The 26861-nt window shown below is 48.7% G+C and overlaps 1 protein-coding gene across 13 annotated transcripts; it reads right to left on the bottom strand.

Moving 5' to 3' along the window:
* Nucleotides 1-999: 999 nt before the first annotated feature.
* EXOC7 (exocyst complex component 7) lies at nucleotides 1000-25559 on the bottom strand. Of its 13 annotated transcripts, XM_064150978.1 has the most exons (23): nucleotides 25373-25559; nucleotides 23851-23916; nucleotides 22024-22208; nucleotides 21258-21363; nucleotides 19929-20151; nucleotides 18324-18491; nucleotides 17367-17378; nucleotides 12487-12579; nucleotides 11445-11513; nucleotides 9926-10071; nucleotides 9458-9610; nucleotides 8695-8793; nucleotides 8014-8076; nucleotides 7607-7673; nucleotides 5274-5312; nucleotides 4171-4236; nucleotides 3367-3487; nucleotides 2876-2971; nucleotides 2535-2598; nucleotides 1947-1988; nucleotides 1666-1799; nucleotides 1177-1282; nucleotides 1000-1135 (listed from the first exon to the last, which is right to left on the bottom strand). In XM_064150978.1, the coding sequence occupies exons 1-22, from the start codon at nucleotides 25430-25432 to the stop codon at nucleotides 1180-1182; spliced, it is 2175 nt and encodes a 724-aa protein (XP_064007048.1). In that variant the 5' UTR covers nucleotides 25433-25559; the 3' UTR covers nucleotides 1000-1135; nucleotides 1177-1179. The 13 variants fall into 13 exon arrangements, with proteins under 13 accessions (XP_064007048.1, XP_064007050.1, XP_064007052.1 ...); XM_064150980.1 differs by lacking the exon at nucleotides 5274-5312; XM_064150982.1 differs by lacking the exon at nucleotides 11445-11513.
* Between the last annotated feature and the right edge of the window lie 1302 nt (nucleotides 25560-26861).

Genomic DNA, 26861 nt, shown 5'->3' with positions numbered 1-26861 from the left:
TCTGTTCCCACTCCTTGCTTCATGCCAAGGTCTGCCTGGCCCTCTCCCCCTATCCACGCAGTGCCCCAGACAGCGACACAACAGCTCTGCCACCGCTGGGCTCATTAACAGCGGCAGACACTCGTCCCTGCCAACACGGGCACAGGTGAATAATGGATTTGTTCCAAGCTGCAAAGCAGCAGCCAGTGTAAGTGCTCACAGCTCTTTCACAGGCACCACAGGCAAAGCACGGAGAAGATCCCACAAGAATAAGCAGCAGGAGTGAATGAGGGGGGAGCAAGAGGTGTCTGGCCACGGATCACTATGAAGATGTGATCCAAAGCTCTGAAAGGCCTCAGTGTGAAGGTGTCAGGGTCCAGCTCCTGTATCTGAGCCTGGCAGAATCACTCCAAGGCATGTAGGAGAGCAGCACTTCTTTCTATCTGATGCTTATGGGTTAAAGGCAGGAACAGACTTGACTGCTCACAGCAAAAAGACATCAGATTTAACAAGGCAGGAGATAAAGAGGAATGGCAAGAAGGTGCTCTGCAGAAATCACTACGGGAACACTTCTACCCATGCTTTGTCTCAGGAACAAGGAGAGCAGCAACCAGTCAAGACCTCCCCCCGGCCCTCAGTGCTGTGTCACAACTCCAGCCTGCCATCACCCTGCCACCATGTCCTCTTGCAGGACAGAAAGCTGCTACTGGGATAGGTCATCAGTTACAAGGATAAAACATACCCTGTTGCAGCCAGCCAGACACCACTATACCACTGAACCAGGCATCTCTCCCCATCCATGGGCTATGTATCAGTTCCTTTGGGAAAACCCTTTGGGATCCTAGAAAACTGAGACTCCTAAAAACCAGCAGGGAAGCAGGCAGCACCACTGAGAGCTCACAGCATGAATATTTACCTCTAGGCCTGAAGAGGCACAGATGTTAAGAGCCCAGACAGCAATGCCCAGAGCATGCAGAGCCTTTACTCCAGATGCAGAGAAGAAGGCAAAGACCACCCAAGGTAATTCCCAGAGGTTTATAAATCTGATAAATACAGTAGGGCATCCTGCCCACCACAATGGGGCAGGGGAAAAGAGAAGGGAGTTCCAAAGGTTGCCAACTTGTACTGGGCAGCCAGGGAGTACAGGGTAGCTGAATCATAGATAATCACAGAATCATAGAATCCACCATGTTGGAAGATCTATGCTGATGTGTCAAACAGCTTCTCAATCATCTCCCCAACTTGGTCGACCTGGTATTTGATGTACTTCTCAGGGTTCTTGGTGAAGGGCACGTTGCCGTATCTGCAAAGGAAGATGATCCTAGGTTGACAAATGAGTGGAACACAGCAAAGAGACCCACTGTCCTCTGCCACAAACCAGCTTCACTCCAGCACATCCCACTTGACTATGACAGGGTATCTTGCTGGGAGAAAGAGACTCAGTTACAAACTGGTCTCCTGATTTCTACACCAATAGCCCAGGGTGGCTCAGAGCCTTCTGTTAGGCACAGCATCTGCACTTGCCACGACCCAGTCAGGGTGACAGCAGATGTTTGCAACTAGCAGAGTTCAGCTTGGAGACTGTTTACTGTGCAAGGTAAAGAAGGTAGGACAGGACAGTAGAAACGTGTCTCAGCTCAAGCTATTTTAGACCCCAAGGACCTCAGTAAACCCAGAGTTGGTCACCTGTTCAAGAAGGCACCATAGGTCTCTTTCACAATGGTCTTCTGTGCCCGGCGGATTTTGTCCCTTTGCTCCATGTCTGGGATGGCCCAAGCCTTCTGGATCTTACAGAGCTCCTCCAGCCCATCATTAAAGCCCTGTCCAAAGGAAAGCTCAGAGAGTGCCCTGTCTGCAATCACACCTCTATACTGAGCCACTGCTGACTAACAGACAGGTCTTAGGCAGTCTCAGTTTCTGTCCCAGTCCACACAGGGATGTTCTTTTGCCACCTAACACCTCCTCACCTTAAAGCGTTCCTTTATCATCTGCCTTTCCTTGTCCTTGAGCTGCAACAAGGAAGAAAAGGAATTTATTTCATCTCCAGAACTAAATTTCTAAGATCAGTGTTCGCCTATGAGTCCCCATCCACACTCAGTAATCTCTGACCTACTTGGCTTGAATTCCTTCCCCTAAAGCAGGGAGGGGAGAAAGCTGCAGTGAGCTGCATGTCCTACATTCACAACTGGCTCTTGTCTGAAGGTTTAACTAAGGCAATTTTCAGCCAGAACAGACATAAAAATAAGAGTTCTTTAGCCTTCCAGTCCTTTCCAAGGGTAGGTGTCTCAGGGTTTTGCAAATCTAAAATAGCAGCATCTGCTCAGGTGAAAATGTAAGAATGGAGGCAGAGATTAACAGACTTGTATGGACCTGGGGCAGGGGAGAGCAGGAGACAGTGCTGCTCTCCAGCTGGCTCCAGCCACAAGAATTCACTCTGCCCAGCAATGCTGGAATGAGACAGAAAGAGGGTTTCTGGGAAGCTTTTACTATGACAAAGGAGAAGGTGTTTCTGCTAATTCCTAGCAACTCAAAATCATCTTTGCCCATTTTCTCACCTTCACTCCTGGTTGAAAGACAGGCAGGTTTCTCTCCAAGATGTAATCTGTCACCTTCAACCAGCTGCAGGTCAAATGAGATTGAAAAGTGACAAAGTAGAGTTACTTGTGCCTCAGCAGAACATCTGTCTTCACTAAGGACCCAAAGGCCACCCCAGACAACAGACAGCCCAAAACTTTACACACTGACCCCTTCCCAAGTTAGATCAATCACTTGGAAACCAAAATACTTCAGCTTTGGTTTTAGACAAGTTTGTGTCTCCCACTGCTTCAGCAGCACTGGCTTCCAAGGAGCTCCCAAGCTTACAAAAGCAAGGGGAGAGGGGAAGATGTTTCCTGACCTGCGCTGGTAGGTCTGGATCTGCTGTTCGATGAGCTCCCGGTAAGACCTCTCAGCTGTCTTCTGTGTCACAGCTACCAATTGGATCAGCTCAGATCTGAAAGAACAGAAAACATGAGGAAGCTCTCGTGGCTGCTAGCAGGATGGCAACATTTCAAGCCCCTATCAACAAGTTTTCCTCTGCTCTCTGCAATAAAAGGGACCCTGTCATGCACAAACTGGGAGACAGGAGCTGCTCCAAGTTACTTTTCCAAAGCCAAGATCAAAGGATTCTCTACAACCCAAGGCATCTCTGATGCTTCTATCTTCAACTCTTGTGTGATGCAATGTTTACAGCAGTGCAAAGCTTTCAAAAGGGCAGTTTGAGGAATGAAAGGAATAGCAGAAACAAGACAGACTGCCAAGTAAATGCACTCAGTGGAGAGCTCTACTCTGAATACGTGCTGAGAATCAGCTTGGACTTCAAGGAGATTCACCCAGACACACACTTACTTCTCCAGAGATTTCAGAATGTAGTTGTAGTTGTTGTGCAGAAAAATGGCACTCAAAGCTGGGTCTTCATAAACCTTGGACTTACTAAGAAGGTTAAGCTGCAAGTTGCCCAGCACTTTACCTTAAAGAAGGAAAAAAAACAGAGAAGAAAACTGAAACTCCTCATTAGAGACAATCCAGAGTGCTCTGCACTGTCAGCATAAGCCCACAGCAAAGGGAACAGACCAGCCCACCCGTGTGCAGATGAGGGTACAATAGCAGGCACTCAACAATCCTGCAAGCCTTACAGAGATCTTCCCTCAGTGAGACACCAAAACCTCTCTGTGAACTAGTGCCTTTGCTGCAACTGGCACTACAGCCACATTCTATGCCCAGGGTAAGTCCCAGGACCAGCAGACCTCAAAGAAGCTGAAGAACCTGATCCCCACTCTAACAGATCATCACAAGGTAGCACCATGAACTCATCTCACTGCCTCAGTGTTAAACACAGGATGGAGACCCCACAGAGCCCCTCTGGCAGCAGAAGCCTCGGTGGGGCTGAAACTGCAGAGCACTGGGTGAGAGCAGCTCAAGGCAACTGATGAGAAAAGGTTTGCAACACTCTGAGCTGCTGCATTGTTTTGTGTCCTGTCTGACTGCAACAGCCTGAAACTCCCAGCCTGACCCTTTTTTCCATCTCTCCCAGACTCCAGCTTACACAGGGGAAGCTGACACAGAGTGAGAAACAGCCTGTGCTCTTCCAAAGCCAAGCTAAGTGAAACGCAGCTGATGGGGCAGGAGAGGGGAGGTGTGTGGAGTACTCACAGATGTAGGTGCTCAGCAGCCTCCTGCTGAACTCTGAGCTGTAACTGCTGGCTGAAGAGCTGGTTTCTGAAAGGAAAAGAGTCTCAGGCCAGTTAACGAGGTATGTGGTCAGCCTGCCTCTATTCAAACAAGCCTCGTCCCTGTTGCTATGGAATTAGTGCAGAGCTCCCACCGACAGTGACATTGACTCCCTGCTTCAGTGCTGTATGTCAGCAGCTTCTCCAGGGTGAGGGTGGAAGAGCTCTGGCACCTCTCAGTCCTTTTATCTGCACCAGGTGCTGAACACCCCGCAGAAATCTCTCCTCTGCTTCCTAAGTTACCAGGGGACATCCTCTTGATCAAAAATAGAGACATTAAACACATCTCCCCATCCTTCCCCCACCACCTGAAGAGGGTTTGGCAGCACCAGGAATTGGCAGTTGGAGAACAAATGAGCTGGAGCTGTCAACAGCAGGCACCCAACAGTAATTGAAACAAACAGAAGGGTTTGGGGAAGCTTCAGCCATCCCCATGGTTGCTGACAGGGCTTGCTTGGCTCTGCATGAGGGGCAGCAGCACAGGAGTCTGCCCTTACAAGCAGTGACTCCAGGCTGGCACATGCTCCTCTGTCTCTGCAGAAGAAACGGCTCTCTGCCCTCAAGGGCCTTGTGGGCACAGGTCCCACAGGACACGTGGGGTAGCCATCATCTCCTCCCCCCACCAGAGAATTTGGCAGCCAGGCCTAGCTCGGGTGGTCTCAGTTCATAGGCAACCCATGGGAAAGGCCTCGAGGCTCCTGTTGCTGGGAGTTGGACAATAGGGAGCCAAGTGCACAGGGGATGAAGCATGACACCAGCTGGGCCAATTTGCTACCCGTGCCAAGCAGATTCGGTGCCATGAGAGCGTCTTTAGCCTGTTTCAGCTCATGTGGCATCCCTCATTGTCTGCTGCTGACAAGCCCTCCCCATTCCCTCCAGCCCACTGCCAAGAGCTATTTACCCTCCCCCTTTTCCCCTTTTCAATTGGGTGTTAATTTATTTACCACTCCTTGAGGATAAAGCATTAGCACACATCACTAGAGCTGGAGGCAATATGAACAGGTAGGTGTGGGTAAGTCTGCTTACCTCTGGGGTCTAAAGGAATATTGTATGTGTCCCCAAGAACTACAAAGATTAGGCAGAGCAGAGAGAAAAGGGGAGGGAGGAGAGAGAAAAAGAAATGCAAAGTGCAAAAAGACAGGTTAGAGACCACCATCCCTTTGAGAACAAAGCAGATATTAACACAGAGCAGCCAGACAGCCACACAGAGCAGGCAGGAGTCCCTCCAAGGACACAATCTGAGTGGAGACTACAGAGGGAAAGCATAATCCAACCTACTTCCCCTGCTAGAAACACTGTCTGTATAGTCATTGTCTGCATTTAACAAAGACACCTCGTTCCAAATCAGCTCAAGGCCAAGGAAAGCTTCCCCTCAGGCTAGCAGCAGTTTCCTTTTTCTTGAATTGAGCTGCACAGCCCAAGAACCTGAGCAAAGCCATCCCACCCTCATTCTGCACTTTACCATCCCTGCAGGGTCACACAGGGCCCTACAGAGTCGTTCAGTGGGCAAGAACAAGGGATTGACATCATTGCAGACTCTGCTTTTGCTACTATTTCAAGTCAACGTCTCCAAAAGTCTCAACCTGTGTGCATTTCCCACCACTCGGAATCACTGAGAGATACATCCAACCCAAGTGCAGACATCCACACCTGAGTTAGCACCTGGAAGCTGTCCTGAAGAGAACAAGGCACCACCCCAAAGCAGATGCCTTTACCCACAGAAGCAACTCTGCTGACATAAACCCCTCTGATCTGACGGTGCTTGGTCTAGGGTGACATCAGGTCCACACCAGACAGGGACCACAACCTCACCAACAGTCAGGAACAAATGTCACTCAAAATGAGAGCAGCTCTGCCCTGCATGGGTACCCTTGTGTCAGGCCAGGATTCTTTTGGAGCAAATGCCAGAGCTGGTTCTGCACGGGAACACCACTAGCAGAGAGCAGGGAGCATGTGGCAATGGATGGTCCCCAGAGCTTGTCTGCAAAGGGAGGGAAGATCACTTACAATACCTAGGTTCTGAGTCACCTGTGTGGCTCTGGGGGTCTACATGTCAGCCAAAGTTACCAGAGCTATTGACACTCACATCCACTTCAAGCTTTCATAACTGATCACATAGATGTGTTTTCCTCCAGTTGTCCTTCTACAGCAGGATCCCTCTACAGCTGATGGCACGACAGTTAAAAAAGGAAAGGGCTGTGTCTCATAGATGTGGACCTGTTTTGTTGTAAGGCCAATATAAAACAGAACAAAGTCTGTGCTACCTTTTGAATCAGCTCCTGTGACAGGTCTCTGCTGCATATCAACAAACCAAGACTTTGAAACAACAATGCTGACATGACCATTCAGGGAAGAACAAGGGAAACTGTTGCTTTCTTCAAGAAAAAAAAAAATCAGACCAACCTGTTTGGCCAAGGAGAGAGAGTCAAGGCCTAAGAGGCTTTGAGCACACTGAGCTCACAAGTAGAGAGCTAGCTTGAGTGAATTTAGGACCGGCTGAATGTTCCAAGAAGGAACTGTAGATACGAGTCTGGAGGCAGCTCTAAGCCTTCCCCTTCCTCTACTCCCAACTCTCTCCAAACTCCAGGTAGTGGCCTCCTCAGGCACAAGTGGGTTGTGCTTCCTAAGGTCTCTACATCCTTCAATCTCTCAAGCCTGCTCTATTCCAGCCTACTTGAAGGCAGGAGCTCTGCCAAGGCCAAGGGCTCACACAGACCTGGCAGCACAGAAGCTGATAGGCAGCAGTATCCCATCACATGGAACAGCAGCTCTCAGCTTCTGATCTGTGCATTTCATTGTGGAATTTGTCTCCTGAGCACCCTGGGGAGCAGAGCTAAAACTTGAATGCCTGTTAGGGCACATGGCAGTGACTAGCTCAGGACTCCAAGTCTGACCACAGCTGAACACTGAGGAGAACATTCTTGCTGCTGCTGTTTCACTCTGACCAGAGGATGTGGCAGAGAAAGGCGTCAAACCATCAGCACACAGCCTAACTAAAGCTGGACTGGCCACCCCTCTCTAGTACAGCACCAGAGGAGAAGGGTAAGGTCAAATTTGAAGCTAAATGACTGAGGCATCCTCTCTTGATACCACAGAGTACATCAGCATTAAACACCCCAAGAGTACCTGATAGGAGCAAGCACGGAAGACCAGCAGGGAAACTCACTGCAGCCCTTGGAGTTCTCCAGATTAGCAGCTACATGGTCATGGCAGACCAGAGGAGAAGACAAACCACAGGATGAAGGACAGGAGAAGAACAAGCTCACAGTGCATGCTCAGGTTTGATCTTTTCAGGGCAGATGTCCAAACAACTGGGAGAAGGAAATGCGTGCCTAAACCAGCCCTATACATGTATGTACCTTGGGATGCCAGCATGGCACCTGCCGTCTCCTGGAAATCCAACAGCTGCTGTAGAAAAAGGATGGCCTGGAAGCAAGGGAGGGGAGAGATGAGCAACCAACATTCCATCTCCTATCCTTTGCTATTGAGGATCACAAAGGACCACTTGCCCCCCATGCCTAAAAGCCTTCAAGAAACAGCACTCATGTGAGCAGCTGGGTTTTACCCACAGGTTCACACGTGGCTTGGCAAAGGCAGCTGGCTGACCTCTCCATGGAAGCTAATTGACATGGAGACTTCCACGACACTAATCAATTGCTCTTCCCAATACCAAGACACCTTAACTTCAGAAGTTTCCCTACTGCTCTTGTTAGAACTCCTTCAGGAATTCTTTTTCCACATCAGATGGTTCAAAATCATCACATACATTGCTAGTGAGCTCATGGACTGTCCCATCTTTTGGCATGTTGTACTCCTTGTCTGGATCATTCTAAGAAGGAAAGAGAGAGAGACAGAAGGTAGGCACGTGAGAGATTGGAAGGCATGCACAACACAACTGCTGCTGCAAGTCAGTTTTAGGCTTGTTTGTCCAACCTCTCTCATCAACATCCCCCAGACCCATCTCTTACAGTGCCATCTCCTGGTGCTGAGAAACCACAGGTCCTATGCATCAGCAGCTCAGAACCACAGAGGTTCACACAGGACGTGACCACCAAATGTTCAGCTCACTCACCAAGGCCACCTTACACAGGCATAATTTAACTGCAGTCCTCCAAAGTTTTCCAAGTCAGCAATTTTCCTTTCCTTTCCTTTTAAATGGGATTAAATGCTGAGATTGGATTGGTATCTGCAGAGGCCTGGAAGCTCCTATCAAATTATTTGTAGAATGCCTGTTAAGGGTCTCAGGCAGAGGCCTTCTCCTGTGTTTGAAATGAGCACCAAGAATCCAGTGTTTGCAAGTGACCACTCAAAGTGATACAGCAAGTTCCTGCTTTAGAGTCAGAAAATATATGGTCTCAGGGAAAGAAAGCAGCACTAGGAGTTCTGCTCAGAAAACCACTTTCAGGCTTGCTGATCTTGCCAGAGACAATGCTGAGAGGAATCCTACCTTAATGTTGTCTGCAAACTCTTCTAGTGCCTTTGCACCAGTGGTCTCCATAGAAGTGATCAGCCCTGGCAGTTTGTTCTTGGTTCCTGCTGCAGTTCCCTGGAATAGTTTCAAAACAGATCAGAGAAGGAAAACAAATGGTAGCTGAACTTGCATCTAGCACCTACCCTTCCTGATCCTCCCCACCCCAGCTGCTCATTCTCGTTTCTGCATTGGTTGGTTCCATCACCATGTGAAATACTGCATTCTGCTAGTCAGGAAGAGATGTTGTGACCCTAATGGTGACCAGGCTTTGCTACCTATCAACTTTCTTCTTAAGTAGGACCTGATACAGGTGGTTGTGGTTGGTGCATCACAGCTGGAAGCAGAAGGAAAGGAGCCTTGCTAAGCCTGAATGATTTCATACCTGGAAAAACTTATGGCATGGTCCAAGCAGGCTCTCCTCCCAGCAGCTCATCTCCCAGATGTCAGCGTGCACAGGTTAAACCAAGCTCAACAGTATCAGAGATGAAACACCTCAGAGGCCATGTATACAGCAGAGTAATGGAAAAGATCCATCACTGGGTGCCAAAAACAACTACTGCTGAGAGTTGCCAAGTTGCTGGTTCACCATCACAGCAAGGGGCAGGCTGCATGTCCCTTCCAGCCCATGTTGTAGGACAGAAGCAGCAAGGCTTTGTTCAAAGCTACTGGGATAATCCCTTTTGAAAAGTTCTCCAGACAAGCCAAGCCACATGCCCCTCTCCAATGCCATCCCCCTTACCTGCAAGACCTGGTCAAATTCTGGTTTCATCTGTTTAAGATGCTTCAGGATAGGGAAGATGGTGAGCACAGCTGAATAGTCGTGTCGGATGATGGCTTTCCGGGCAGCCGAGACAATGTTGTCCCCCTCCATGATCAAGTTATCCAGTGACTCCTGCAACAAAGCCAGAGAAGGAAGCAGAGGGACTTCTGCTCAGGCAGCACAAGTGGCTCAAACCAGGACACCAGTTCAGGAAGCCAATTTAACTGGTGGGTCATTTGTGGTACCTCCTGAAGTGACACTGAGCACAAGTTCTCCAGCACCTGTGCAACCCCCTAGTTCCCTAATCAGGTGCTGGAGGCAAGCCCTGGCAGCAGTGGTGCTCTTGCACAGGTGGTGGAATCCACATCCTCACCACAAAGAGGAAGGCAAAAATAAGACTTTCTGTGATCCTTTACAAGAGGAACCAGACAGTGAAGCTCAACTGACCTGGATTAGAGAATCAAAGGTCTTCTTCTGGTGGTGCTCTGGGACGATCTCAGTCAGCAGCTGGTACTCACTCTGGGCCAGCTTCACAAAGGCACTCACACAGTGGATGTAGGCATCGATCTCGATGTCAAAGACGTCGTCCCTCCCTGCAAGGGCAAGGTGGCTTTAGGAGCCTGAAATCCTCACCAAGCTTCCTCACTCCAAGGCCTTGGATGGCACAAGAAGCTCAAAGTTCTTCTGGTAAAGATGGTTCTGGCTTTGCGTCCATCCTTGCGTGAGAAGAAGAATCACCTTCTGACCAAAGCTGCCCCTGGGCTTGTGCATGAGAGGCTGTCCATACCCTGCAGGAGTCACCTGCAGCTCAGGACAGCCATATCAGGACATCAGCTCTTTCCAGCCTTGGGACAAAGGCAAAGTTTGGGGCTCTTCAGGGATACAGAATAAATTTAATCAAGGGGCTGAACACAGAGTACTAAACTCAGGAAGTTCTGAGGTGAATTATTCAACGTCTGTGCTTGTATTTTTAGAGCTCTTCATCTCCATCAATCATGCAGATGAAGAGCTGTTGCTTTGCATCAACATTTCTGGGAAATCGAGGCTGTCCTGGAAGGCAGCCTCTTCCCACAGGCAGAAACAGAAGACAAAAACTAGGCAGATGAACACTGAAATCCGATGAAGCAGGAATATCAGCACGGCTAGGTGAGTGATCTGCCACACAATGCTGCATACAAATGCAAATATTTGAGTTCCAGCACAAGAATGTCTCAGGCAAAGATCCATCAAAGCACCTACGTGGCAAGCATGAGAAGTGCTGGTATGATACAAGGGCTGCACCAACTCCTGCCAGCCACTAGCTGGATTCGAAGATTGCATCAGGTTGGAAGGGACCCTCAAAGGTCATCTTGTGCAACCCTCCTGCAGCGAGCAGGGACAGCTCCAACTGGATCAGGCTGCCCAGGGCTACACCAAGTCTGCTCACACCATCAGACCCCTGCAGCAACCGCCACAAGACAGTGAAGTTACACAGAGACACCTTCTCTATACTGCAGGATGCTCCTTCTTTCCTGCCAGCAACATCTGCTGGAGAAAGAATCAATTCTTCCCTACACTGACAGGTGCCTTAGGTTGATCTTTCAAAACCTCTGGTCAGCAGGGGACACACAAAAGTGACACGGTTTGAAAGGCTGCCCACGGTGGAGAGTGTTGTGCTGTATTACACACTGACAGTGATCCTGTACTTGTTGGCTTCACTTTGACATCCAACACACCAGCAGCTACCTAAAGCAAAGTGCATGGTGGCCACCAGTCTTTGGCTGGACAAAGCTGGGGTTCCCTGTTTGAGGGCTTGGAGGGGGTGTGTGATTAGTAGGAGTGAATTCTACTGAGAAGACCCAGAGCAGGCCCACACTCCAGCACTGCCCACAGAGGTGAAGAGCCAGTGGCTACCAAACTAGTGTGTGACATGCTGCAAAGAAGGGACGTTAGGCAGCTCGTTAGGAAGTGACAACTCGGTACTCACCAGCAGCCGGCCCATGCTTGTCGCTCAGGGCATCGGAAAGGTGTTTAACTCGTAAGTCATGCTCATGACCTAGTGAGATGGCAGCCGGCACAAACAGAAGGCGCAATTTATCCAGGGTGGTTACAGCATGGATGCTCACACTGGCTGGAAGCTGCTTCAAGCTTGGCTGATTTGATCTGCTGGATACTGTTCCCTACACAGTCCCAGGAACACTACCTGACCAAATCCCTTCATTGAGCTGTATAGCAGTAGCAATCCTTTGAAACCTGATGAGAAGTGTGAGTTGAGTCATTTGTTGAGCCCCTTGAAGCTCCTGCCATAAATTTGAATTGGATAGGAGGAACCAAAAGTCCAATTTGTAAGCACAAGCATTAGAGCCAAACTCAAAGCCCATCTCCTGCTCATCATTCCCCCAAATGAGTGATGTTAGTCATCATCTGAGATTTTGTAGACTATAGTGTAGGTGCTGAGTGTGTTTACTTTGCACTCATACATATGAGGCAGAAAAGGTCTTACAGATGCTTTGAAGCAAGTGACCTCTTCCCCCTTATCTGGCACAACCTTGATGAGAAGAGGTCAGAGCAAGGAAGGCAACCGTTCAGGTAGGTCTCCATGGAGAAGGTGTTCAGGCACAACACACTGAGCTAGCTGTGGTCTGACACTTCAGCATCAGGTTTGGAAAGGTCACTGGAAAACTGAATGGCTCAAAGTCCAGACAAAAAAGAAAGATCAGAAACACCACAAGCAGATGTCATCAGAGCAGAGCTTCCATTAGTCAGGTGGCTATGGTGGGTCAACCACTTCAAAGTTAACTTTCTTCTCCAAGTGTCCTCTTGTTTATGGAGGCTTTGAAATTGAAGTAGACTTTTGACACTAAATTAAGAAAAATAATTTGGCCATCCAGCACCTCCTTGGCTCCCCAAGAACAGCTGCACCTATTCAATGCTGTCCACCAACCACTAGGCTAATGGAAGTCCCATCTGGAAAAGCAAGGCTGATACACAGAGAAAGTCAAGGGTGAAGTAGCTAGAGCTGTGATTACCTTCCATAGGAATGAGGTTAGAGGCCCCCTTTTTCCCATCTAGACCATGCTGAGAGTACTGTTTCAGAAGGTTCTGAGCCTTACGGATCGTGCCTGTCACCAGAGCCAGAGAGAAGAGACAAGAAGACCTAGAAAATGAGTGAAAGAAAACAAACCCAGAACACCAGCCCTCCACCAGCAAGTCACCTGGGCCCAGCAAGAGGATGCTGGGCACCAATGAGCATGCTCAGTACAGGAAAGTGAACCCCAAACTCATGTCCAAATGTGCAGACACAATGGCATTTCCAGATCGTTTGAGGGTGGGGACAGGAGTTCCAGATAGGGTTACAGAATCAGGGAGTGCTGAGGTCAGTTTGGAGACCTTGCTAGAGCTGAGTGAGAAAACACCATCAGAGAAGGGAGGCCACAAAGTGCCCTTCCCTGTCATAAGTTTATTTCATCTGGTGCTCTTCCTCAGCTGGGGAAGCAGGGCTTTGCCATAGAGACAATTCCTGTCCAGTAACACCTTGCCTGCTCCCCACAGCCATAACCCCAGCTGCTTGCTTAGAGCTACAGCAAGAGGTGCCCTTCCGAGGGGTATTTTCTGAGCATGCTCAACACAGACCCATCAGGAGCCCCACAGCCAAGACAAGGAGTGATCTCTGGTGTTACAGGAAGAGATAAAAGGGCAACAACCTCTGGGCTCAAGAGAACAACTGCAGCAGCAATTCCCATCATGGGAATCATGGAATAATGGATGCTGCCCACCCATGTCTAACTCGCATGAAGTCACTCTAATCCCCAAGACATTTCTCTTCTAAGGGACTGCAAATCAATTAAAACCATGGGGAAAAAAACAATAACACTGGGTTAAAAGATTTATACTTAACACATACAAAAACCAGACAGAAGTGAACAAAAGGCAGTGCTGGGTGTACAGCTAGAAAGGACAAAACAAAGCATTAATGTGACAAGTGAAGACTAAGCAGAGTTTCCACATTAAAAGGTTAGTCGTCATGCAACAAGCTGCCATTATCACAGGCACATGGACACCCTCTCACTGCAGAGCTTTGCTGTTGCCTGCACGACAGAGGATGGAAAGCTTGGGGAAGGTAAAAGGGAATTTCTATAGAAGGCTCAAGATGAAACAGAACTAGGCTATGTAAATGAAGGGGGGAAAAAAATCCAAGGAATAAAAAATGCTGCTGCCAAAATTAGGAATTTTTCTGCTGTGAAGTGATAAACACTGCAAACCTGCAGGAAATCCTCACTGTCACTGGGACAAGCAAGCCACACATCAGCCTGGAAATGAGTGGCAGCTGCCCCAGTCCTGAGGGCTGCTACTCTGAGGGGAAGCCTATGTAGACACTGCAGAACAATGTTTCTGTGGTGCTTCATTCCCATGGAGGGATATAAGGCAAGGGGAAGGAAGCTCCACATTCCCCAGAGAATGCATTTCTAATGGGGTAGAACAGCAGAGAGAAGCTGCCACTGGATTACCAAGATGCCTTGGCATGGTGCACTTAACTAAAGAACAGAAAATGGTTCCTAGAGTGCAATGCTTCACTGGCAACATTTTTCTTCTATTAGTTCACTTAAAACACCCTCAACCTTTTACCAATCATCTCCAACCCACATTCTCCTAGGAGAAAACTTCTCTCCTCTAGACCCACACCAGGGAGGGAGGAAGACTTACACCCTTCTGTGCTGCTAGATCCTGCCATATGATTAGAGGGCTGCGCCTCTTCTTCCAAACTTCACACCCAACACTTGCACTGCTTAGCTGCTTTCAGAAAGCAGCTCTTGCTTGGGCACAAGAGGTTCCTCTGAGAAAGCAGGGCTGTAGCAAACTCCAGAGATATGCCCTAAGCTCACTCTTGCTGCTGTTACCATAGCCCACCTGATGCAGAGTATTGTTCCTCTACCAGTTCTTTCAGCTTTCCCATTTTCAAGCATTCAGGAGGAAAAAAAAAATCATTGAAAAAAAAAAAAAAGTGTAAATTGGTGAGGAAAACAAAGCAGGCAGTAAAACTGCTGCTGCTGTCAAGAGGATCTCACTTCACAGGCATGCAGTGCACATCTCCACAGCCCAGGCCTGACACTTTCTTCTGAGATGAGAGCCTAGACACCTCTGCTGAGTTTTATTTGCATAAACACAATTACCTGTGTTTGCCTGACACAGACTGAGCGTTCAGTGTTTATGGGCATCGCTTCAGTGCTGCTCTATCCCTCTACTTAGCATTGTAATTAGGCTTTAATAGATTCTAGTGGAAGCCAAATGCTTTTGTTCCAGGATTGTTTTTCCTTATTTGGCAGCTTGCAAACCAAAAGGGACTGTGTTTCAGCTGCTAATGAAAACATCACATTCAGGCTCAGCAGTGATCAATATGGGAAGCAGGAAGCAAGAACAGGTTCTTTATTCTGCCACACAACGATTCCACAGCCTGCCTTCAGGTAGCACCTCAATGCCAGGTAAACTGGAGCATTAAGTAAATTGGAAAAGAGCTCCAAAAGCAAAAAAAAAAAAAAAAACCAAAAAACCCAAAGCATCTGCTCCTGTGGCCTTATTGTTAAATCAAGTGGTTTTGGGGCATACAGAGGGAACAGTTTTTCAAATGCACGTCATTCTCCTGCTTCTCTCTTCCACTAGGCAGTTTTCTGACCAAGCAGAAGGGCAACACAGTTCTTTTGTTAAGCTCCAGCTGTGGGAGTCTGCATAAAACTGTCTACATCCCTCTGGCTTTTGCTTGCAGCAGCCAGGCTGGGTGTCCCTGCTCACATCGTTTGGCCCCATCCTTCCCTGGCAGTGCAGAGCTGCTGAGCTACCTGCTGCTCCCCAGCCAACAAAAGAGCACTGGGCCTACAGGCATCACAAAGAAGCAGCATTTTATGTGCATGTGTTTGCAGCAGGGTGAGCTGGGAAGCTGAATGCTCTTGCCCTCCGAGACAGGCTGCTGACATTTCAAACAGTGAACAACTAAAAAGAACAAAAAAGCAGCATCCCACAGACTGCTTCATCAGTTCAACTTGACTTGGCAAGTTTCATTTACAAGGAGACAACTGTTTTAGAAGCACCTCCAGCAGTCAGATTTTTCAGCTGCAGGATGTAACAATAGGAGATGGTACAAGGTACACCAACAAATAAAACAGTAAAAGAGAGATGAAGACCCTCTGGAACAACACAGAGCTCTGGAACATGTCCTCCAGAATCCAACACAGTACCTGGAGTGGGGGATGTGTCTCTGTCTTGTCCTGTCCCTAATACCTCACCTTCCCTCTAGCTGTAGCCTCTCTTGCACCTTGCTTTGTGGGTCAAGAAGTTATAGCACATCAGATTTAGTTTGTTATTTACCCCTTGCAATAGGTTAAAGTGGGCATTGGGGTGTGCACTGGGATATTCTTCTTTAAGGACTAAGGAAATCAACTTGCTTGTTGGAATGGTGAGAAACCCTCCCTGTTTGAAACCAAATTAACTTACTGAAGTAACAGCATGGAAAAACATTTTCTTTGTCCATAATTGAACAAAGGCTAAACTCAAGGGAATCAACTGCTACCAGATGCATATTGCTGTGAAGGTCACTGTGCCAGCAGGATGTGCGGGTAAGGCCTGCACCTCAAGAGCTGTCCTTGAAAGCTGATGGAGCTGCAGAAAAACTGGTGAATCTCTGCTCACAGACCTTTTTTTCCTCCCTTCTATTTTTAATTTCACTTAAGTACAATTTAGTAGCCATAAGAGATGGCAGGTATATGAAGTTTAACCACTCCTGTCCTTCAAGAGCTACAGCCTGGTTCTCTGTCCTTGTTCACAGAAGACTGGAGACAAATTAGCCACTATTTTTTCCTGAGATTAACAATACCTCAACAAATGATTTGAAACTTGAAATGCTCTTTCTCTCCTCAATGTCAGCTCCATTAAGTGCATCCAGACTGTTCTCTGTGCCTTCTACCTGGCCCATCTCACAAATGCCAATTAAAAAAAGATGTTAAATTCTCCTGGCAAATCTACAGCAGAGACACTCATCACAACAAGTAATTCTGAATGCCCTATTTGCTTTCCGTGTTCCTTTCCATCCTCTCTGTGAGCATCCAAGAGCTGAGACTCATTAAAAACATCCTACAGATTTTTCTTTAATCTGCCATGATAAAAGGTCTCCTCCAAGTCTGTTTATTTACTTAGAGCACATCTGGCAGACTGCTCAGAAGTGTTTGCTGACAGTGCTGACTTCTCAGTGACCAAAACTCAGGCATCTCTTCAGTATCAGGTGATAACTGAAAACTATGCACCAAACCTGAAGCATCCACAGCCCAAGTTCCCCATGGCTCAACTACAGATCCCCATCTGATATTTTTCCAGTAAAGAGCTAGCAGAGCACACAGAAATCATTTCTACCCATTGTAATCATGCTGTTGTTCAGCAGCTGAGCACAGATGGCTGCCATCAAGCTCAGAAGCAATTTTAAACAGTGGGTTTCTGCCACCTGCAGCAGAGCTAGCTCTCCTTAGCAGGAGGATGTTGTCCTCTCCCAATACTGGGTGCAAATTCTTTGCAAAATAACTACCTGCCAGACTCCAGAGGAAAGTCAAGTGTGGGATGAGACATCCCCTTTTCGAGGTGGTTCTCTGCTGACAGGGGAAAATCCACTGAGATTTGCAGACTGATGGCATCCACCAACTGCAAGTCACACATTAGCTTTCAGGACAGCTTCAGGGCTCAGCAGCAATGGCACATATTGGTTTTAAAAGACCAGAGAGGTGATCTCTGGATGTCACAGCCTTCCCTCTCTAAATATCCCAGGCACACCCTCTGCTTTTGCAAGAAGAGGCCCAGCAAAGCCATCTCCACACAGAGAAGTGAAGAGAGCAAGCCCCAGGGCCAGCACACACACACAGAGACACATTACCTGGGATGAGGACTGCATTCACATCAGGATTATAAAAATAAACACAACACAATTAAAATGGACAGTTCTTTATCTCCCTTTCCCCATCCCCATCCATTCCCAGGCCCTACCCTCACTCCTCAGTATTATCCTGAATCCAGTAAGACTATTTGGACAACAGAAAAAAAGGTCAGGTGGGAGAGTATTGACCAGGGAAATCCACAGAATTATGAGCATTTTTTTGTTTTCATTGTTGTTACAGAGGTGCTGTGACACACAGAGGGACAACATCACTGTGCTGCTGTGGGGGGGGACATGCTAGCTTTTGCTGGCCCTCCTGGCTGTGCTCCCACCAGATGGCAGGTTTCAGAGCTTGGAACTCACATACGCTGGAGGAGAGGTGGAATAAGCCACCAGCCACAGTCACAGCTCTTCCAAAGGCAGGCTGAGGCAAAAGCTTTAACAGCCCTTCAAAATTCAGACAACTCTGGATCTCATTACTGTACTCACCTACCCAGGCCCCATCTAAACTCCCAATGAGTTCTGTTTCCTAGCACAACACTAATTTATTCATAACTAAGTGATGTGCTTCAGCAGCTCTGGGTTTCCTGTTTTGCTGTGGTACAGCCTATGTTTCCATATTCCAAGGCTGTGGACAGGTGTTCCCAGATCAGGTCCTTTTACAGCCCTCTCAGGTCTCTTTTTACTCATCTCCGTTGTGACAGTCTTCTCTCTCCCTGTATATAAGACCCCTCTTCTCCTGTTACATTGCTCAGAGAGCAGATCTGAGCACTTGACAGAGACAGATGTCTGCCATCTCAGTGCTGAACCCGGAGCAGAGGTGTTTATCTCCCAAATCTCAGCCCTGCTCCACACCTAAAAACACATTTTAGGCTTAGAGGCTTCTTTAGAAGTTACACTTTCAATACCCAGACCAGAAGTTAGAGAACAGAATGATCCCCTGCTCCAGGGACTCACCTGGTCTCTTGATTGGCTTTTTGGTGGGAGTGTCCTTCCTTTTGTTCTGAATGGCAGGGGAATAGGGCACCCCCGAGGAGGAGCTGTTCTTACGGAAATGGTCTTTCAGCCCCTTGATGGAGCGGTCGAGCTGGACAGAGCGGATTTGGAAGTAAACCGTCATGAAATCTAAGGAGACAAGGCAGAAAAGAGAATATAAGCAAAGAGAGAACACTACCTGGTAAACCAAACCTTTCCTGAAACACCCTGTGCCCCTGAGGGGACTTATTAGCATTGATGTGGAACTCCAAGGAAGTGTTTTTTACTTTCCCAGAGCCTCTCTCCTCCTTTCTTCCCTGCTGTACTCATTCCACACTTCCCACCACACACAACTCTAAATCTGTCCACCACTACCAAGGCCACATCACTTGTGGAACTGATAAGAGACATTTGTCAGAACTGACAAACCATGATGGTAGTGGACACTGAAACAAGTTGCCCAAGGAGATAGTCGAGGCCTCATTCCTGGAGGTATTCAAGGTGAGCCTCAGCAAGGCTCTGGGCAACCCGATCTAGTTGAGGATGCCTCTGCTGACTGCAGAAGGGGTTGGACTAGATGACCTTAGGATGCCCTTGCCAACCCAAACCATACTCTGATTCTATGACATTGTCGGTTCAAGTGCTCAGCTCCAGGCATGAGAGAGTGTACACACTTCCCAGGGTTCTGGGCACTCAGGAGCTCAATGAGGTTGTCATTATTTGAAAGCAGAATACAAACAGACTAACAAAATATGCTACACATGCTTGAGTAGCCTTTGATCAAAGAAAAATTCTTAAGAAGCTTTTAAAGATGTTAATCATAGTTGGTAAGCACAGTAATCCCCCTCTCAGAAGTAAATCATTGAGGGTGGGAGGTGATTCTAGCAGCTTTATGTATGCAAAAATGCAGGTTTCCTCAACCATGTCCACAAAGTCACTGACTTTCAAAGCAGAAGTTAATAAAAGAGTGCAAAGCTTTAGGCAGATTTTGATGCTGTAGAACGAGAAAGGGATGATCTACTGAAGAGTCTCCTGTGCTGCTTTCTCTTCAGCCTTGATCACTTTTAATACAAAAAAACTCTGTTCATAAACAGCTCCCAAATGGGAGTGATCAATGGCTTGCACATTTGGAGTACCTGAGCACTAGATAGTTGCAGCTCCATCAGAAGGTACTACACATGCAAGGTTGATGGGTTTCTGCTACAGCATGGACTATGCACTAGGTTAACTTCTGCTCTATTTACAGCCCTTGCTCTCATCACATCTACCTAGAGTTTATTCTGTTCTGCTGACCAGCCACTTCAAACTCACTACAAACACTGGGGGAAAAAACCCAAAAAGGCAGGATCTTAAGGTGATGGAAAGCAGAAGTGCCACGAAGGCAGCCACTAGTTCTACTACTCACAGTCTGTGAGCTGCAGCAGCACCTGAGCTGCATGGCTGCAGATGTGCAGCACTACACAGCTTGGCTTGGAATCCCACGCAACCCTCACCACCCTACTTTTGGTCTCAACCACATGTGTTAAGTCATTGGAGAGCATTCACCTGACTCAGAACTAGAAGGGAACAACACCTGGCACTACCAACCTTGATTCCTGCCATTTTCCACCAGCCAGCCAGAAATGCAGATGATGTCACGCAGGACGCTCTCAGGGAGGTGCTCCAGAGACATCTCCTCCTGCGTCTCCATTTCGTCGTCGCCACTGATCAGGTCCAGGATGAGGATGGGTGGGACTGGCTTGGTGTGCCTTGTCATCAAACTGCGGAACTCCGACTCCAGAGACTCCTTGCCCCTCTCAAAGAGGGATTTCTGACACAAACCAACGGCAGATCAGAAGCCAGCACAGGACTTGCAGCACTCAGAAGTATTTCTCCCTAAGAACATACTTCCTGCAGCATTTCTAACCACTGTCAAGTACTCCAGCAGCACCTGGAGCTAAGAGACTTTGACAGTGAATGACAAAAATATGCTTAGGAACTGCTCAGTCTTCAAGTGGCATTTCAACAGATCTCCCATTCTGCTCAAGCAATCGAAGGACTGACAAGGAGGAGGTTAAATCCACTCCACCACACATGAAAGATATGCTTCCAGAAGTCCTAGAATGGCTTAGGTTGGAAGGGACCTTTGAGATCACCCACTCCAGCCCCTCTGCCATGGGCAAGTACACTTCTAAACTAGATTTGTCTGCTCAAGGCCTCATCCAACCCTGCCTTGAACAGCCCCACGGAGAAGACAACCACAACCTCCCTGAGCAGCCTATTCCCAAGTCTCACCACCCTTGTATTGAAGAGCTTCTTCCTAAGAGCCAGTCTAAACCTACTCTTCCTCAGCTTAAAACCATTTCCCCTTGTCCTGTCTCTAGACACCCTTATGAGAAGTCCCTCTGCAGCCTTCCTGTAGGATCCTTCAGGTACTGGAAAGCAGCTATGAGGTCCCCTCAGAACCTTCTCTCCAGGCTGGACAACCCCAGCTCCCTCAGTTTATCACAAGGAGCAGATCACAAGTGGTGGTGTTTTGCTAGAGCATATTACTTAGTCATAGTTACACACATACTATCAAAGTGTTAAGTGTCTTCAACATGGCACAGAAAGTCAACTTTAAACTATTTCTGTAACTCAATAGGAAAAAACAAAAGGTTAAGAGGTTTGTTTTAGGAAATAATTTCATGTCTATTCCTGATGCAAATTAGACTCAAACAACAAACCCAAGTCCTACTGGTGCGATGCACAGCAAGAGGAAAACACCACAGGCAAAAAGGCTGCTGAGTGCAGGCATCAACAGAAGCCAAAACAATCATTTCCTCACCTGTGCCCAGGCACCATCTTCACCAGGCACCAAGCCCACCAGCAAGAGGACAACAGTAGAGCTGCATCTGTCCTCTCTCATCCATGCAAGGTATCAGACCCACAACTTACCACACGGTTCAGCTCTGGGCTGTCTGGATTGTTGTCCTGGAAGTATTCCACTGCCTTCTGAATCTTGTCCATGCAACTCAAGTATTCCTCCAGTCTCCCAGTGGGGCTGAAAATAAAACCAGAAATAAAATGCAGTGTCCCAAGAAGAAAAGAGACAAGATACCAAGAAAGCACCAGAGCAAACTCAGGGTGAAAAATAACAAAGAAAACTTCGATTCCCTTCTCTTCACTGGGAGCAGATCATGAAATTCTCTTTTGTCTTGCTCAGTGCCATGGCAGAATACCCAGCCCATGCAGTAAGATGGTCAAGCAGCACAACTCCTAGTCATGCTTTCCCATCTCAGTTGTACCCCAAAAGAAAGGTAAAGGAAACTGCATATCCCACTCCAGAGAAAAGCCACCACAGCATCCTCCTGGAGACTAAAAGCAGGCTTCAGCATAGTTCCAATTCATCTTAGATGCAGTGACAACATCAGCGGGACAGGAAGAAGCTTTAGGAAAAGGGCAAAAGAAAGAGGAGAAGCCACCAAAGTTCACGAGATCCAGATGGCAACACATCTGCAAAAAATGGAAGAGACACCAAAGCAGAGTCTGAGTTGACTTTGCCCCCCATGGATTGCTGCTTTACTGTGGACTGGTGGTGGGGAAAGAGCGTGGGAAGGATACAAGGACCATTATGAAGAGTTTATGGAGTCAGATCCTGTACCTCCATCTCAAAAATTCATGCTGAAGAGCTTCAGCCTGTTGATTCAGCTGCTCAACTCACCCTTCCTTTATGATCTTCTCTGTGTCCTTAGCCACGTGGTAGTAACTGATGACATGATCCAAGCAGGATAAGGTCTTCTCCACATTCTCCTGCAGGCGCTGCAGGTTCTCTGTCTGCTTGTGGACAGGGATGATTGAATTTTCCAGCTTCATCAAACGACTTTCGAAGGAGGAGAGGATAGAAACCTGCATGCCAAGAAAGAAACAAAGAGCTGAGAACACCCTTCCACATACAACAGAGTTCATCAGGCTCTACCTTCTCTTCTTATGCTTGAAGAGGCTGTTTAAATCCTCTATATCCCAATTTCTATTTGGACTCACCAAGCAGATCACAGAGATGGGCCTGTGTGGAACTAAATGTTTGCAAAGTGTGAAGATAATGTTCCAAGTCAGTACTAAAGGGAAGCAAAAGTTTATTTGACAACAGAAAACAAATCTACAGGGATTGCTTGGAAGTGCCCTAAGTTAAAATAGCAACACAAGCACAATCCAGCAGTCACTTTGCCCCATACAAGAGCCAAACACGAAATGTGCAACATGAAGGCACAGGATGAGAACCTTCTTTTTCATTGCAGAGATTTGATTTTTTTAAATGGACTCTGACATTGCTTCAGAATGATGGAAAACTTTAGCTTATGGGTTAGCTCATAAAGGATGCCTTCACTCCATGTTTTCTAGGCCAAAATGTAATTCTTTCAAGATTCGCTCCTGTGTTATGTTTTCCACACTTCTCTAGTGGTACCTCTACCTTTAGCTTTCCTAAATGCAGAGAGCCCCAAACTGGACACAGTGTATCACAGTATCACCAAGGTTGGAAGAGACCTCATAGATCATCAAGCCCAACCCTTTACCACAGAGCTCAAGGCTAGACCATGGCACCAAGTGCCACGTCCAATCCTGCCTTGAACAGCTCCAGGGACGGCGACTCCACCACCTCCCCGGGCAGCCCATTCCAGTGTCCAATGACTCTCTCAGTGAAGAACTTTCTCCTCACCTCCAGCCTAAATTTCCCCTGGCGCAGCCTGAGGCTGTGTCCTCTTGTTCTGGTCCTGGCCACCGGAGAGAAGAGAGCAACCTCCTCCTGGCCACAACCACCCCTCAGGTAGTTGCAGACAGCAATAAGGTCTCCCCTGAGCCTCCTCTTCTCCAGGCTAACCAATCCCAGCTCCCTCAGCCTCTCCTCGTAGGGCTGTGCTCAAGGCCTCTCACCAGCCTCGTCGCCCTTCTCTGGACACGCTCAAGCATCTCAATGTCCCTCCTAAACTGGGGGGCCCAGAACTGAACACAGTACTCAAGGTGTGGTCTAACCAGTGCAGAATACAGGGGCAGAATGACCTCCCTGCTCCTGCTGACCACACCATTCCTGATGCAGGCCAGGATGCCACTGGCTCTCCTGGCCACCTGGGCACACTGCTGGCTCATATCACCTGATGAGCAATTAGAGCAAATCATTTCTTCCTATCTGTTAAACACAACACTCCCAACATGAAACTCCAAATAAGACCTGACTTTATGAAGCAACAACACGATGCTGTTGCACAAACTACTCTAGGGTCTATTAATACCTCTCCTCACGAGGGAGGACAGCCTGTAACGGGACAAGACCAACAGCTCATTTGGGCACTCAGCTCCCCAGGAGAGAAGCTTAGGATTAAAGCATTTATCATTTTTCCCCTTTGCCCAGCCACTGAAGTGTAAAACACACAAAGCAAGTGGTTCATGACTCTGTATTCCTCAAATGGGCACAATGACAGCCTTGAAATGCAGTCTCCTAAGAAAAAGTAAACTCAGGGGCAATATTAGACCTGAACTTCAAGGACCTTCTTACCATGTTATTTGTAAGCTGGTCACTCTTCTCAAGGCTCTCTTTGATAAAGGACAGAGTTTCTTCTTCCTGGCAGTAGGATGGAAAAACAATCTTCAGTTGTGAACACTGAGCATTTAAGTCACTAAACAAGGTTTTCACAAATCCCAGCACACCATGCTTGGTCTGATATTGAGGCCACATTTTAACGCACTACAGGGCAGCAGACCCGAGGTGAGAGACACGAAGCATAATGAATGAGGGGTTTAGCATGCTGAAGTCACAGCACGGCACGAAATCGGCACCTTTACCAGAGGCACTCCGGCTCAGACCACACATCTCCCTACCACTGCACAACACCAGTGTCACACAGGCACCATCCAAATCCCAATGCTAAGTAGCCACCGAGATCTGCTTTCAAAGCAGTGAAGCCCAGAGACAGAAGGGAAGAGCAGCTAGCAGGGGCCGGCCTCACAGGCTGACCTGAAAGAGAGCCCTCAGAAGCTCTTCAGGCTTAAGAGAGGAACCCCAGGCCCAAAGTGAACAACACCATCATAGAATCAGCCAGGTTGGAAGAGACCTGCATCCTGGCCTGCATCAGGAATGATGTGGTCAGCAGGAGCAGGGAGGTCATTCTGCCCCTGTACTCTGCACTGGTTAGACCACACCTTGAGTACTGTGTTCAGTTCTGGGCCCCCCAGTTTAGGAGGGACATTGAGATGCTTGAGCATGTCCAGAGAAGGGCAATGAGGCTGGTGAGAGGCCTTGAGCACAGCCCTGTGAGGAGAGGCTGAGGGAGCTGGGATTGGTTAGCCTGGAGAAGAGGAGGCTCAGGGGTGACCTTATTGCTGTCTACAACTACCTGAGGGGTGGTTGTGGCCAGGAGGAGGTTGCTCTCTTCTCTCAGGTGGCCAGGACCAGAACAAGAGGACACAGCCTCAGGCTGCGCCAGGGGAAATTTAGGCTTGAGGTGAGGACAAAGTTCTCCACTGAGAGAGTCATTGGACACTGGAATGGGCTGCCCGGGGAGGTGGTGGAGTCGCCGTCCCTGGAGCTGTTCAAGGCAGGACTGGACGTGGCACTTGGTGCCATGGTCTAGCCTTGAGCTCTGTGGTAAAGGGTTGGACTTGATGATCTGTGAGGTCTCTTCCAACCCTGATGATACTGTGATGCTGTGACCTCCAAGATCATCCAGTCCAACCAAGCACCCAGCCCTGTCCAATCAACCAGACCATGGCACTGAGTGCCTCAGCCAGGCTTTGCCTGAACGCCTCCAGAGACGGCGACTCCAACACCTCCCTGGGCAGCCCATTCCAGAGACACCCCTCGATCCTGAGCACCAAGATCCTAGGCCCTGAAGGGAGCATGGGGATGCTGACAGGCGCGGAGCGGGGTGACCAAGCCCTTAGGGGGCCCCGGCACACTCCCACAGCCGACGCGGACCTCCAGGCCAGCTTTCGGCCCCACCTCCCAGGCAATGCGCTAGGGCTGAAGGCGCAGGCCCAGTCCGCCGTAGGGCCGGCAGCAGGTCCCCAGTCCAACCCACCTGCTTGAGCTTGTCCTCGATCTCCCTCCTGCGGGCCGACACCTCCTCGGTGGGGATCATTCTGCCGCGGGCCGCCGGGGCCGCGCTCCGCCGCTGAGTCCCGCCGCAGACAACCTCCTCCTCCGGGCCCCGTCACTGCCGCGGCGCCATCTTGGAAGCGGCAAGCGGCGCCGCGCAGGCGCAGCAGAGACAAGCGCCATGGCGCCAGCGGCCGCCATTTAAGGAGGGCTGGAGCAGCCCCGGCCCTGGGCACATGCGCCGTGGGCCGGGAGGAGGGCCGATACCTGCGCACTGCGCCCCCCGTGTGGGAGCGGCGGGGAAGCTGTGTTGCCGCTCCGGGAGCGGCGGAGCGGGTCCTGCTGTGCTGTGTGCCTTCTGTCGGGGCAGGCTGCCGCCCGCCGATGGCCTGGCCTAGCCCAACCGCTCCAGCCCTCATGTCAGCGAACAGCGCTCCAGGGCCACGCAGCTTTACACCGTTGAGCTGCTGTGGCGGCCAGGCATAGGATCACTCTGCTGCACACCCCAGGGGAGAAGGAAGGTGTGAAGGAACACTGTAGAAGTGTGAGAAATATATAGAATCCTATGTTTGATCCGATCAGTTCGTGGCAAGGGGTCACAGACAAGGAGGAAGGGGGGTTTGAATGAAACTGCATTCCTGCTTGCACCACCATCTCAATAAGCTTAAGATAAGAGTAGATTGCTGAAGGAGGGAGGCATGTGGAAGAGATAGTCTTTTGCATATTTAAATGGAAATGCATTCCTCCTGGTGCCACCTTTTCTGTATGAGCAAACAGAAGAACCAGGACTTTGAAGTTCATGAGGAAGACACTTAAGCAAGACCCTTTACTTCATCAAAGATTACCAGAGGGACCACCGGATAAAAGGAGACGTGTGGAAGAGACATAGAATCATAGAATCAACCAGGTTGGAAGAGACCTCCAAGATCATCCAGTCCAACCCAGCACCCAGCCCTATCCAATCAACCAGACCATGGCACTAAGTGCCTCATCCAGGCTTTTCTTGAACACCCCCAGGGACGGTGCCTCCACCACCTCCCTGGGCAGCCCATTCCAATGGGAAATCACTCTCTCTGTGAAGAACTTCTTCCTAACATCCAGCCTATACCTACCCTGGCACAACTTGAGACCGTGTCCCCTTGTTCTATTGCTGGTTACCTGGGAGAAGAGGCCACCCCCCACCTGGCTACAATGTCCCTTCAGGTAGTTGTAGACAGTAATACACAGTCCTAAAAACTGATAAAGAAAACCCAACCTTTTCTTAGAACTTAGTAAATATGTAATAGAATAGGGTATAAAAAGAGAAAACCGAAGGCAAAGGGTGTGCGTTGGGGTAGATCAGAGTCTCCCCTCGTACCCAGGCCTGTACATTGCTTGATTCCTGCAACTCTATTAAAGCCTTAACTTGCATGAACGCCAGTTTATGCCTGTCATTTATGACAGAAGCTTAGGAAATGAAATGATGGAAGTTT

This window comes from Pogoniulus pusillus, chromosome 11, assembly GCF_015220805.1.
Source record: "Pogoniulus pusillus isolate bPogPus1 chromosome 11, bPogPus1.pri, whole genome shotgun sequence".
In the NCBI taxonomy this organism is placed as follows: Eukaryota; Metazoa; Chordata; class Aves; order Piciformes; family Lybiidae; genus Pogoniulus; species Pogoniulus pusillus.
The sequence above is the reverse complement of the archived record's forward strand: the minus strand, read 5'-3'. Positions and strand labels throughout refer to the sequence as shown.

Bases quoted from the DNA above. Each gene is read 5' to 3' on its own strand.
- EXOC7 (XM_064150978.1), bottom strand. From the start codon at position 25,432: ATGATCCCCACCGAGGAGGTGTCGGCCCGCAGGAGGGAGATCGAGGAC. The intron at 22,209-23,850 runs GTAAGAAGGTCC...CTTGGCATGCAG, and splicing joins ACCAGCTTACAAATAACATG to GTTTCTATCCTCTCCTCCTT. The intron at 10,072-11,444 runs GTGAGTACCGAG...TTGCCCTTGCAG, and splicing joins CAAGCATGGGCCGGCTGCTG to GGAGGGACGACGTCTTTGAC.